Source organism: Gymnoscopelus braueri, assembly GCF_963280865.1.
Source record: "Gymnoscopelus braueri genome assembly, chromosome: 6".
Lineage (NCBI taxonomy): Eukaryota > Metazoa > Chordata > Actinopteri > Myctophiformes > Myctophidae > Gymnoscopelus > Gymnoscopelus braueri.
Genome location: NC_137607.1, coordinates 38,707,118 through 38,721,365, shown reverse-complemented (window position 1 = coordinate 38,721,365; position 14,248 = coordinate 38,707,118). Strand labels below are relative to the sequence as shown.

The window sequence follows — 14,248 nt, the reverse complement described above, 5'->3', positions numbered from 1 at the left end:
GGTGGACCACAACCTGGAGGCCTGTATTGTGGATTGTGTCAGATGTGCTGGTGAGCAATCTGGGAACCCAGAACCAAATAAGAATGAAAAACAGCGCCCTCTGCTAGAGCAGAATCTGTTCTTGAGAGATTAGCTGGTGAGCAACACTGGTGCACACCCCAAGGAACCTTGCTGTCACTGGAATACAGATCCCTGGTGGAGAGCTTCATAGGGTGGTACGACAGCTATCACCTCCAGTTCAACATATAGGAAAGAACAAGGAGCAAGAAGAGGCCCCCACCTCCCATCACCATATGAGGGGAGATGCTGGATACCTTCAAGTTCCTGGGAGTACATACAGTATGAACTGCAATGGACTGACAGCACTGAGGCCTGAAGGGACTGACCTATAGGCTGCTCTTCTTGGGGAGGCTCCTCAGGTCCTTCAATGCATGCAACAGGCTGCTGCAGATGTTCTACCAATCTGTGTAGTAGTCAGTGTCTCTTCTTTGCTGTAGCAGGCTGTAGTGGTGACATCAATACAAGGGAAGCCAACAAACTGAACAAGCTGGGCGAGGAAGGATATCTCTATTGCTGGAATTGAACTGGACAGTCTGGAGGTGGTTGTGGAGAGGAGGATGAGGAGGAAGAAACTGGAAGATATCCTGGAGAACCCCACCCATGCCGTCTGACTCTGAGCTACCGAGGATGAGGAGCATTCAGCCACAGACTCATCCCTCCTCGGCACTCCACAAAGTGCCATAGTCAATCATTTGTGACATATATAATAGCTATCATGCTTCACAACCAAGCCTTACATCCATATGACCTGTACTCGGTTATTGATTTTTGTTTGACTAGGGACTCCTGCACATGGACTCTGCACTCTTGCACACTAGGATGTACTTGCCAAACATTGACGTTATTAATTAATATAAGATTTGTTTTGTTTGTTCACATAGTATATTCATTCAGATACCCATTGTTGACAGATGGCTGATAGACTGTATATTCTGCTGATAGACTGTGTCTTCATTCAGTCTAATAAGTCTCCTCACTGAAAGCAGCATTGCTTTTTCTGTAGGCATTGGATGTCTTGCTCAGAAGATCCACAAGATGGCACCCTCTTCATATCTTTTCCAATTAGCCACTGCATAATCTCTCAAGAACAGATTCTGCTCTGCGTTGGAACAAACAGCAGAGGGCGCTGTTTTACATTCTCATTTGGCTTTGGGTTCCCAGATTGGCCACTGCATAATAGGTTTGTAGAATAGAACAGACCCGACCACATCAGTAGAGAAGGGTAAAACACAGACCTGTATTGACTTAATTTTTTCTTATTTTTTTATGATTTGGGAAATAGTCTGAAATAAGGTAAAGTGTAGGCTTACGTGATTTGAAGTGAACATGATGTGCCCAGAGCCAGACTTTTCGGGTGCTCACTCCTGTATCCAATTCAGAGGCTGTAGCGTCACGTGATTCACGTACTGTACACCTCAGATACTGGTGTGGCTTGGGGGAATTTATGACACAAGCATGGCTCACAATATTTTCCCAAGAAGTGAAATCCTTCTCCCAGACTCCCACTATGCAGCTTCCACCTTTTACATGGAATGAATGGAACTAAGAAGAATAATTATGACAATTATCCTAGTAACACACACACACACACACACACACACACACACACACACACACACACACACACACACACACACACACACACACACACACACACACACACACACACACACATTTTTGATTGATTTAACCGTTTGCTAAATAGTACAGAGGTACAATTATACAATAATGCTAAAAGGATAACACAAAAAGTCTATATAATATAAGGGCTTGTTTCCATTGTGGTCCTCCTGTGTACACACACACACACACACACACACACACACACACACACACACACACACACACACACACACACACACACACACACACACACACACACGTACAAGCATGAGTCTAAAACAGTAAAAACTAAAATGCAATAGAAGAAAAAACAAACTTGGCTGTGGACCACATGACAACACAGGCTACATGTAAATAGCATAGACAGCCTACGTGAACAAGTAACCAACATCTGGATAACATATCCTGCATCTACTACCAGTAACTGTGCTGCTATGTGCTTTCACTTTCACTTTCCTCATTTCAACAAATTTCATTGGTAACACTCCTGGGGTCTGGAGACGATAACACACATGAAATCCTCTGCATGCTCACTAGACACAATCCCCACCACATTCCTGAAGGAGGTTCTAGAAACCATTGGCCCCTCCATTTTATCAATTTTAAACTGAGAAAGTAGTTTCCAATCAATTGATTTCATTTATGCAGTAGATCACTCCATTTGAATTGAGAGATTAAGCACTGGGTTGGTATCAAGGATGTGGCACTGGACTGGCTTAGCTCATACCTTATGGGCCGGAGCTTTGCCGTCGTAATCGGAGAGGCCTCCTCCTCTCGGGGCCCCTTTTACATGCGGGGTCCCACAGGGATCAATCCTAGGCCCGCTGTTGTTCTCTATCTACTGCACATGCTTCCCATTGGTAACATTATTCGCACCCATGACATAAACTTTCAATGCTATGCTGAATATGTCACGCCTTCTGGCCTGTCTCTCCGACATGAAGCACTGGATGACCCAAAATTTCCTTCAGCTAAATGAGTCAAAATCAGAGATCATTTTATTTGCCCCCCTAGCTCAACCCTCTCCCTCTACTCACAACTTGGTTCCCTTTCCGCAAATGTCACACCTGCAGCCTGTAATCTGAGTGTGATTTTTGACTCCGACCTCACATTTAACAGACAAGTATTGGACAAGAGTTGTCCAATCCTGTTACTTTCAGTTGAGGAACATTGCGAAAATCAAGTCATTCCTGTCAGCCCCCGACCTCGAAAAGGTAATTCATGCCCTCATTTCATCACGCCTTGCTTACTGCAACTCCCTCTACTCCGGCCTTAGCTAGAAAGTCATATCCCGCCTGCAACTGATACAGAACTCTGCTGCTGGATTGCTTACTAATATACGTAGAAACAGGATCATATCACACCCATACCTCGGAAACCCATGCCTTTTTTTTTGTTTCAAAAGAAACACCCATACTAGCCACCCTTCACTGTCTGCCTGTGCTCCAGGAGCTCAAAGGCAATTAAAAATCTATTTATCATTACTTATAAAGCCCTGCATGGGCTGGCCCCTACCTATATTTTCGATATGCTGTCCCCTCATAAGCCGAAGCGCATCCTTAGATCCTCAGATAAGGCCCTCCTGAAGGTCCATAAAACTAACTTAGTTATCCTGGGCGATCGGGCCTTTGCCGCCCGGGCACCTTGGCTGTGGAACGCTCTGCCGGTGCAGCTAAGGTTAGCACCATCCGTGCCTCTGTTTAAGTCACTTCTGAAAACATACCTCGATACCAAGTGTTTTTCCTAATTGTTTTATTTATGATTGTTCACACCCTAATTGTATGATGTTTTTGCATACAGTATATTCATGCTGTATATTCAAGTGCACAGAGACCCCTTGGGGTGATGTTGCGCTATAAATAAAAAATAAACTTAACTGAACTGAACTAATGTTATTTGTTTAATCAAACTGATTTTTATTTTGCTTTGTTGTCTGTTGTTTTTAACCTTGTTCTGTGCAGCACTTTGGAACTGTTTGGAAAGGTGCTATACAAATAAAATGCATTATCATTATCATTATATCGCATACTGTAAAGAAATATCAGAAAGTAATACTGAAATCTATACTCAGAATTCTCTCCATGACACAATCTGCCCTCCCACTGTAGGCACTAATGTAATTCTCCAGGGACGTTGTGGTGACAGCTTGCTTTCTGTTTACCAATTCTGTTGAAAATAACTGGTTATGATACTCATCAACAACGTGACAGACACACAAGATTTACACAGTACAAATCCTGAGTGTATCTGACTGAGAGTGTACAAATGGAATGAAATGGACCTTTACGGGTCCATTTAGTTCTGTTTGTACACTCTTAGAGTGAAATGAACACTTAGGATTTTACTGTTCACTTCCCAGTGTACAGACTATGTCTCATAGAACTGGGGAATGCTCCAGACTCTTTGGTGTGCTGCTACAGTATGCAGAGAATGTTCTTGTGTGTGATAAGGCTTTGACACTTTCCGTCAATGACAAGATGCTGATGCCCTCTAAATAGTGTGTGTGTGTGTGTGTGTGTGTGTGTGTGTGTGTGTGTGTGTGTGTGTGTGTGTGTGTGTGTGTGTGTGTGTGTGTGTGTGTGTGTGTGTGTGTGTGTGTGTGTGTGTGTGTGTGTGTGTCCATTGTCACATGAAGTGACAATGGAAGACCTTTTTAATATTTAGGGGGGAAAAAAAGAAAATAATTATGATTATTTTGGGGGGGGTCACGGCCTGAAAAGGTTGAGAACCACTGCTATAGCTAAATACATTGCTTTGTATAATTTTTTACACGTCTTCATCTCAGACAGATGGTAATGACTATACTGGGTGTTGTTAAATAATGGGTGGGTGTGTCTGCTGACCAGGAATTGATGTCATAGCCCGTTAGGCTAATGACATTGTGGCCATTCCTATCATATACCACTGCATGAATCACAGGAAGAAAGCTGATTGTGTGTACTTTGCTAGAGGCCACTACAACCACAACCCTTCAGTGACCTCTTCCCTCCTTTTCTATGACTTTAATATTCAAGCAAAATACTACATACTACTGCTACAACCACAGATCGACAGGTGCATCAATGACTGCGAATCACAACATGAAATCATAACGAGAGAGAGAGAGAGAGAGAGAGAGAGAGAGAGAGAGAGAGAGAGAGAGAGAGAGAGAGAGAGAGAGAGAGAGAGAGAGGGGGAGGGGTACACTTGGACACTTGGATGTTTATTCTATATGCATGCATATCAAGCTTATGTTTAGTTGGTGCATATCAGGTTTGATCAGTTCTGTGTCAAGAGCTTGGAAGAAATATTTGCAAAAATGTTCTTCATAATGCATAATGCTGTGCATAGCAGGTAATGACAGGATATGGATCTGTATACAGATTGTAGATCATTTCACCAATAATCATAATTATATTAAGGCATACGTTTTACACCCACATTATTGTGGTATAAGAATGGTAAACAAGTTGGTGACCCGTCCCACACTCTCTTACGTTATTGTTTGTTATTAACAAACGAACAGGCTATGCAGGTCACTTGGTCAGTCAGTTAACTGACTGTCCCTCCATTACTTTCCTGTCTCTCCATTATGTTACGCACCTTCATGAGAGAGAGTGGCCCATACTGATTTGACCTCTTCTCTAGGGCTACTCTTGGGCCAGTTTTTTTTCATTTGGCACAAGATATATAAAAGTCTTATGGGTGGAATACTTTGAAACTTGCTGAGCACATTCATGGTGGACCTTATAGCCTTTATTCTAGTCTAGTACCACCCCTTTTTAATTAAGGTACTTCTTCTGCTGCTTCTGCTGTTGTTTACAATATATGTTAACCACCACCTCAATTCTGATGAAAATAACATTTTCCTTTTCTATTTTCTTTATTTCTAGCCCTGAGAGCACAGAGCTCTAAGGATGGCAACATCAGTCCGTTTAATGTAGATGTAGTTAGCGTTTTTATTTAGTTTTGGATTAAAAACAGGGTTGCATCTTTGTAGATAGACTATTGCATGAAGTGGGACCAGGAACCCATAAAATGAAGGCACCTTTGACGTTTATAAATCTCAATTATATAATGAATACTATTTACAATCATTCTCAAAGTTTGTGTAAGGTTTTGTTTGAGTTGCATAACCCCATTTTTATTTACTTAAAACAAACCAGCACCTGTTTCTTACACTTGATAACAAGTGTAATGATCTGCCTGTAGACATGAAGTTATGAATCAGTCCTCACAAAGAGGGGAGTAGGCTGTTTACTTTCTTTTTTTGGTACAATTTATGCTGACTTTTTACAATCTTGTGGAAGAACCGAGAGCTGTTTTTGGTGATCAGCTGCTAACCAGAATAGGAGGAGAATTTTGCTCTCCAGCCTTACCTGTGCATCCCACTGGTATTCCGGCATGTCATCATGTTCATCTGCTTTTTAAAATACAGTAATTAAGGGTGTAAGGATCTTAGGCTATCAGGAAGATCAAATGTGGTTGGATTTAACCTCTTAAGCCATTAAGACCTGAGGCCGATTCTTCAAATGCCTTCTAAATCAGTAGTTCTCAAACCTTTTTGTGTTAAGGACCCCCAGAATGATATGTATTTGGCCACGGACCCCCATCTGATTTTGTTTTGTGCCAGGGACCCCCAGAAGAGAAGATTTGTGTTTTTATTCAAATCTTTTTCAAACACTTTCAAGATTTTTCAAAAATGTACCCCCAATCCAACCCTTGATGCTGAGTGCCAAGCACATAGGCACTGGGTCCCATTCAGTCTTTGATTTGACTCGGCTGGGGATAAAACCTCGACCTCCCAGTCTCAAGGCCGGCACTAACCATAAGGCTAGTCACTAAGCTGGTGATTTAACCTAAAATCTTAGTCCATTTTACAGTAGTAGAAACAAAAACAAAATAGTTGCAGTGAAGTAGCCTAACGGTGGGACAAATTACCAGTAAGTGTTTTGATTGAGGCGTATTTCAGGAAAGGGTGGGGGGCTGATCCCAACAGGCAAATCCCCAGTGTTTACAAACCCCATGACCAAATATGGTATGATTTGATATGTGTGTGGATTAAAATAAAGCATTGTACTATAGATTAGAGCAGAAAGATCAGCACACCAAATAACTCCCATGGAAGGATTTTTATTTAATGCAGTGAGGTGACATTTTGAGCAGTAAGCTCTGCTCAGACTTCTTATTTTTCTTATTGGATTAAATATAATCACATAAACAAAATTGTGATGGTGTATTTTTGGGCAATGGAATGATAATTTAGGATGGCTCTTCCCTTGTTTAGATGAAAGACTTCCTGTTTTGTTGTTAGCTACTTTCCCCCGTATTCTAGATCCTGATTTGTAGCCAAACTTTGGCCTACTGTTAGGCTACTGTAACCCAGTGGTTCTCAACCTGTGGGTTGGGACCCCCAGGGGGTCCCCACATAATGTTGGGGGGGTCCCCAGATGACAATGAAAGTGAACATTTTAGGACTTTAAGACCTTTTCAATGCCTTAAAAAAAAGACCATTACTGCATCAAAAGTAATCAACAGACTAAAAACTGGTCAAACATTGGCCAAATTGTCAAATAAGAAAAAAGAGGCAAACATTTTGAAAATAGCCGATCTACAAGCTTGTAATTCGGTTATTTTTACAATATTTAACAAGTCAAACTAAATAATGCTTCAACTCCTACATTCCAAGAGCTTGTCAGGGTGGGGGGTCCCCAGTTCAAATATGATTATTTTGGAGGGTCCTGTAAAGGTTGAGAACCACTGTAACCAAACAGTTAATTTTATATTAGCAATATTTTATTATTATCATCATTTCAATGACAGCATCCATCTTTATCCAAAATAATAGACCTGCTCGTCTCTCTGTAAATGCTAAAATATATTTTAATATGAATTTAATTATGAATTATGAATATGAATATTCATAATTAACACACACACACACACACACACACACACACACACACACACACACACACACACACACACACACACACACACACGGGGAAATCACCTAGAAATAATTTTGACATGGCTTCTGCAGCATATGACCGGGACCCCAAACTAGAGAAAATAGCAGATCTACAAGCTCGCAACCTCCTTCGCGCCGCAGCTTGCAGATCCGCTATTCTCACTACTTCTTCAACTTTAAAAAAATATATATTTACGGAAATTGTTCGATTTTTCTGATTGTAGGCCTATTTATGAAATAAAACGTCGTTATTATTTTTAATTGATAAAATACATAGTTATTTATTTTTAAATGTAGGAAACGTAAAAAAAATGATATTTACTTGCGACCCACAGAAATCGGTCGGCGACCCACAAATGGGTTCCGACCCACTGTTTGGGAAACTGCTCTAGAAAGACTACCTCTCCTAAGAAAATGTATCATCATCAAATCCCGGAGATGTCGTGTGTGTGACTGTGACGTCGGAACCTCCCCCTCGTCTCGTCTTGGACTTAAAAGTGAGAGCGCAACGCAACCCAGCTGGAAGATAACGGTTGTAAGCCAGAAGAACCGAGGTTCAAGTTCAACATAATTTTTAGCCTACAAGAAGACCACGTAGACCACGTCAGTCAGAGACGATTGACTCCGACTAAGCTGGTTAACGGTCGCTCATTTTTCATTCTTGATCTTTTTCATTTTAATTAATTTATTTAAGTGTTCATCTTGGATACCATGGCGAGCTCAGCACTGCAACTCCTAGGCTTCGTGCTGTCACTGGGAGGTCTGGGCGCCACTATTGCCGCTACTTGCATGGTGACATGGAAGAGGTTAGAGAGCAACACCTCTGTGAGACAGACCTACCAGGGCTTATGGATGACCTGCTCTGGGTTTAACAACCGAGAGACCAGCTGCGAATTGCACGAGTCACTCTTTGACCTGCCAAGTAAGTAAAGGCTAATGTCTGATCTGGGATTTGGAAGTATTTTAATTAACCTCATGCATCACTAAAACTATGTTTGTATTTCAACTTGTGTGATTGAGTCGATTTTTATTTATTTGTGGTTAGTTATTCAACATGAAGGCATATATTTTATTTATATTGCATTTAAAGGTGATATCTGCCTATAGCCCATAGTCTACCTGGCCAAGATTGCAACATAGAAAACGTCTGAAAATATTAGTTTTTAACTGTACCCTCATAATAAGTCTCAGCAAGAGAGAGAAAGGAAGAATAGAATGAGAGAGTGGATGAATGATGGCATCTGTCCTAACCTAAAACAAAACAAAATAAAATAAAAACCCTCCCTGTGATGGCACAACTGACACCCTCTCTCACCTGTAGTTGAGGTCCAGGTGACCAGAGCTGTGATGATGTTCAGTATCTTCCTGGCCTCTGTGGGTGTGCTGGTGTCCACAGTGGGGATGAAATGCACTCGCTTCCTTGATGGGAGTGACAAGACCAAAAATGCTGTGGCCATGGCTGGAGGAATCATGTTCATGCTTTCAGGTAGGTTCAAGCATACTATAGTGTAGACATCATGAAAAGGAGAACCAGGTGAGACAAAGATTTAAAAAAGAAAAGCCCATTGATAATTTCATGGTCAGGCTGTTATTGCTTTATTTAGGTGCATGGTAGAGAAGAGGAATTGAATGCATTTACAGTCCTCCGGCCAGAATCGAAGCGGGCTGTTGCAATTGGTCGACGCACTATCCCCAAAATAATTATGCATAATTAATAGGTATGCTACATACTGTAGGCCAAGAGACCTGAGTTCTTAAACACAGTCCTAAGATGTCTACTGGTCAAAAATGAAATGCTTTGTGTAACTGGCAGTAGTTTTACAGATTCTGTTGAATAAAGAAATCACACAATCAACTAACAAGAGTAGAGCTTTTATTTATTTATTTATCGAGAAAGTTACAATTTAATAATTAACTTTACATTGTCTTCCAGGTGTCTTGACTTTGGCCATAACCTCCTGGTATGTTAGAAAGATCGTCCAGACCTTCTATGGAGCACACCATAACAATAGGTACAGAGCATCATAAACATACACTTGCACATGCATTATGTGATTATGAACTGTAGTATACTGTATATAACAGATTAACATACAAATAATGTGTTATGTACAACATGTACAAATACATATGAAAATACATACTGTAACACACACATGCTTACATGTACTGTACATTGCAAGTACGCACACACACACACACACACACACACACACACACACACACACACACACACACACACACACACACACACACACACACACACACACACACACACACACACACACACACACACACACACACACACACACACAAATTAGCTGATTGTGTGAACTTATTATTATTTAAATCTTACACATACTCAGGTATGTCCATGTACAGGAGCCTATACACACATACATATACATTCAAATACGTTTCTTATTGATTGACCTCTATTGCTGCATGGTGTTTAATTCTGACATCTCGTTTGTGCCTCTGTGTTACGCCTGTGTGTGTGTGTGTGTGCGTGCGTGCGCGTGCCATATTTCTCCTGCAGATATGAGTTTGGCCATGCAGTGTTTACCAGCTGGGCCGGTGCAGTCCTCATGATGACTGGAGGTGTTTTCCTGAGCTGTCGGAGATGCTCTCATTCCAGGCCATTAGTGAACCTCCCCAAACTCCGGCCCAAACTCCAGCCAACCCTCAACTCTGGTACTGACTATGTCTAGGAAAGAGGTCAGAAGAGAAGCCAAGAGAGACGTTAGTACAACCACATCCAGACCCAGCCTGTGTGTTCTTGCGTGGTTCTTCAGTGATAATGTAATTTCCCACTGTGGGATCAAATACAGTAATACATATATTACTAATGCAGCTACTGCCACTTCAAATTACAATCAGTGGAGTTTTTATAAATGTTTTGCTTTTTGATCCACGTAATGGATCAACAGTAAAACAGACGATTAATTGAGACGCTTGTTTCTGTGGTTCATCATCAGTAACAGAAAAGTATTATTGTGAGAAGTGCTGGTTTATACCAACCGGTGCCTTGTGCTTCATTTCCAGTCGAAGGGCCATTAAAGGAGTCTACAGTATTTGTAGAATCATACAGCATTGTACAGTATTCTATTGCTGGAGGTTTGCGGTGCATTTGTCCTGTTTACGCATCACCTTCTGTATGAATAAAAAAGCAGCATATGTCACTCACTCTGTACGGCTATCAGCACGGATAGGTTTCATCAGGTTACAGTACACAGTGGAGAGCACACTGTACTGTATGCAGTAAGGATTTGAGTTCCTCATTTTGCAGTATGCCTTGTTTATATTGTTGTACTTAGATAATTGTTGTATATTATCAGTTTCGTCATTTGTCAGATTGATTTTTACCATTTGTGCGGACCTTTGTACAGCAGAGTTTAAAAGTTGCTTTTATATATTTTTGAAAATAATCAAATTAAATGTTGACATTGTTTTTATTGTTGTTTTGTGCAACCTTGTTTTTCTTATCTTAATCTACTCTCAACAGCAAAATACGTTTTTTATTTTCTTTGTTAAGAGGTAACGTACAAATTATACTTCCAGAATAATATTTTTTAATTCTTCAGACTGAGGGCATGTTGTTACACCAATGATGTCATATGTACTTTTTTATCTTGTGGATTAAACTCTGACATCACTTAAATAATTTCAGTAGAGATGACACTCATCAGATGTTAAATTGCTCTTTAATACTAAAAAAACACATACATTCTGCCATGCCCTAAACATGCCCTAAACAAGAGCTTATAACTCTCCTTACTTTAATCCTCCTGTCTTATCTCTTGTCTTGTGCTAGCCCTCACGCTTGATCATTATGATCAGAGGGATTTTGTGATAACACTGGCTCAGAGCATTGCACATATCCCTTCAGAAAATACAAGATGTGTAGCCAAGGCTGAGAGTCAAGGACAATCATCACCGCAGCCATAATCTGTTCACACTGCTGCGGCGACCACGGTCAGGCAAGCAATACCAGGTTATCAGACTTTGTTTTATCAATTGATTGACATTACAAGCAGCCACTACTGGTTGCTTGTAATGTTAGTGACCCGGGAGTATACTCTTCTACTAAGCGTTTGTTATAAGTTTCTCTGGACAACAATGTCAGCTGTTGAAAATGTATATCTTGACTAAGCTTGAAAATAAAAATACAATGTTGATACAAATTGAAAAATCTACACATTTCCATGGTATCAGAATGATAATAAAGAGTTTTATGTCACTAGACTACTCAGTAGTATTACATTTCCCATAATGCCTTGAACCCGGTTACATTAAGAATAATTTGGAAGGTGTTTATTGGGAAAAAAGAGAAAAGAAGTGACAGACTGAAGGCATGTAGTTATATCGTGTTTTTGTAAAGTAATTAACAGAGTTTGTGGGCACTTTTTTAATGGACTTGGGTTACTGTTAACAACTCATTTCCTGCCATACACGCATAAAGTCGTTCAATTAAATAGTCCACTTGCCCGCCAACACGCATAAAGTCGTTCTATTAAAATTGCCCTAAAATTGCCCTAAAATTAGGCACGCTGTTTTAGGCACCATAACACAGCTTTGGGATGATCCATCGTCACTCAGAGAAGAAGCATGTGGATGTGACATCATTCCAAAAAACGTCACTTCCATCCGCCCTGGCGATGGGATTTTCAGAAAAACACCTCTAACTCAGTTGCTGCTTTTTGCATTGAAAACCATCGTTTTCTTTTTTGTAGACAATGTCGCTTCCACAGCGTTTCAAATGTCATCGGATTAAGGTAATTACGCTGGCAAGGGGATAACAAATGATGTTTAATACCTTGGTGGGTGATGTGTGTTAATGATGACCTTCGATGTACTACTTCAGTGAATTATTTCCTTAACTGCAAACGTGCTTTGTTTTTCCTCACTGATAAGGAAGTGCTACAAGAGAGTTGAAGACCCTGTGAGGTGGTGATGAGGACTGTCTGCAGGCTTTACGTGTTCTAAAGAAGAGGGATCGATGGGGGGTTGGCAGCCACCTTTATGGATTGGTCTGTATGAGATTATTAGAATCTTTATTATCTGACCACATCGAGACAAGATAACAATATCCCAGCCTTGCAATTCAGAAATTCTGTGCGTGCGTGCGTGCGTGCGTGCGTGCGTGCGTGCGTGCGTGCGTTTGTGCGTGCGTGCGTGTGTGCGTGGTGGGAGGGGTGATACTGAAAGTGCAGTTCAAAAAATACAATTATATGAGGAAATTACCTAATATTTCTTCATGTAGCCTATGTTTTTCCTTTTCTCTCAGAGGTCTTTTCTTAATCAGATATTTGTCATTTATTGTTCTTCCACTCCTACGTATGATAATTCCTCACAACCAACATGTGGCATTTAACATTGCATATAGCATAATACATAGCCACCATTTACTATATCATACCTACTTTACCATCATCATCATTCGTTCCATAATTCAGTTATGCATCTCTTTCAGAATATGTGTCATGCGATTGATCAACATGGTTGGATATCAATTTCTCCTGACTAAAGCACACATATCCAACTGTAAGTCAGTCAATACAGAAGGAATCACAACTTTTGTTCTGTCATGACATTTTTGTCTTTTTTTACACGTATGCAATGTTTTGGGAGGATGATTAAGAGATAGGAAGTGAAGCTATGGAGCAATGTGATTGGGTGTGTCTGGGGCATTCGGTCATGAAGTCAGAATGGTCAAAACTGACTGGTTTAAACAGGACTTGGTCAGCATGCACTGATAAATATGTCATGTGCACATGAAAATTCCCAGTCTTACTTTAACTCTGAGAGTGCAGAAATTGACCTAGAAATGGTCAGAGTTTAGTTCTGAACTATTAGGCAGACGGTTACATTTACACTGAGGATTTCATACTATATAGAGGAGCAGTAGTGGAAGAAGTCCTCAGATTTTTTTACTCGATTAAAAGTAGCAATACCACAATTTAGAAATACTTTGTTACAAGCAAAAGTCCTGTATTCAAAACTTTACTTGAGTAAAAGTATAAATATAATAATAATAATATAATATAAAAATTGCATAAAAATATACTTAACCGCTTAAACGCTTATCCAGCCATAAGCACCAAAACATTATTACAGGCCCATCCATCCCCCACTTCGTAAAACCACTTAAATTGTATATGCCTTCTATAGTTGACCCGGGACCCGGGACCCGGGACCCAGGGTTCTGTACTTGGCGCCCTCCTTTTTCCCTCAACACCAAATTTCTTGGTCGAAAATAGCTGATCTAGAAGCTCACAATGCATAGTGTTTTTACGCATTGTGAGCTGGTAGATTCATATCGTTTATTTACCAAACTTTAATGAACTCATTATGCAGAATGGCCCATTTCACAATTATATAATTGGATTGTATTAATTTACATGATTACATGATTTTATGTGCTGCTAACATAACCTTTCTTTTGTATTAGTATCATAATGTATCAGTTAATGTATGTTTTGTATTAATCTAAATCTGTAAAGTAACTAGTTACTGAACCCTACAAATAATTGTAGTTGAGTAAAAAGTACATTATTTGACAGATTTTATATATTATTTGACCAAAGATACTCATTCAATGTAAAATCACATACT

At 40.2% G+C, this 14,248-nt stretch overlaps 1 protein-coding gene across 1 annotated transcript; it reads left to right on the top strand.

The window, feature by feature from the left end:
- Positions 1-8,124: 8,124 nt before the first annotated feature.
- Positions 8,125-11,093, top strand: LOC308086472 (claudin-1-like). Its single transcript, XM_080430003.1, has 4 exons — positions 8,125-8,555; positions 8,955-9,119; positions 9,567-9,645; positions 10,173-11,093. The coding sequence occupies exons 1-4, from the start codon at positions 8,345-8,347 to the stop codon at positions 10,342-10,344; spliced, it is 627 nt and encodes a 208-aa protein (XP_080286129.1). The 5' UTR covers positions 8,125-8,344; the 3' UTR covers positions 10,345-11,093.
- Positions 11,094-14,248: the final 3,155 nt, after the last annotated feature.

Excerpts from the sequence above, each read along its gene's own strand:
- LOC308086472 (XM_080430003.1), top strand. The coding sequence starts at position 8,345 with ATGGCGAGCTCAGCACTGCAACTCCTAGGCTTCGTGCTGTCACTGGGA. Across the intron at positions 9,120-9,566 it reads AATCATGTTCATGCTTTCAG|GTGTCTTGACTTTGGCCATA; the intron begins GTAGGTTCAAGC and ends ATTGTCTTCCAG. Across the intron at positions 9,646-10,172 it reads GGAGCACACCATAACAATAG|ATATGAGTTTGGCCATGCAG; the intron begins GTACAGAGCATC and ends TTTCTCCTGCAG.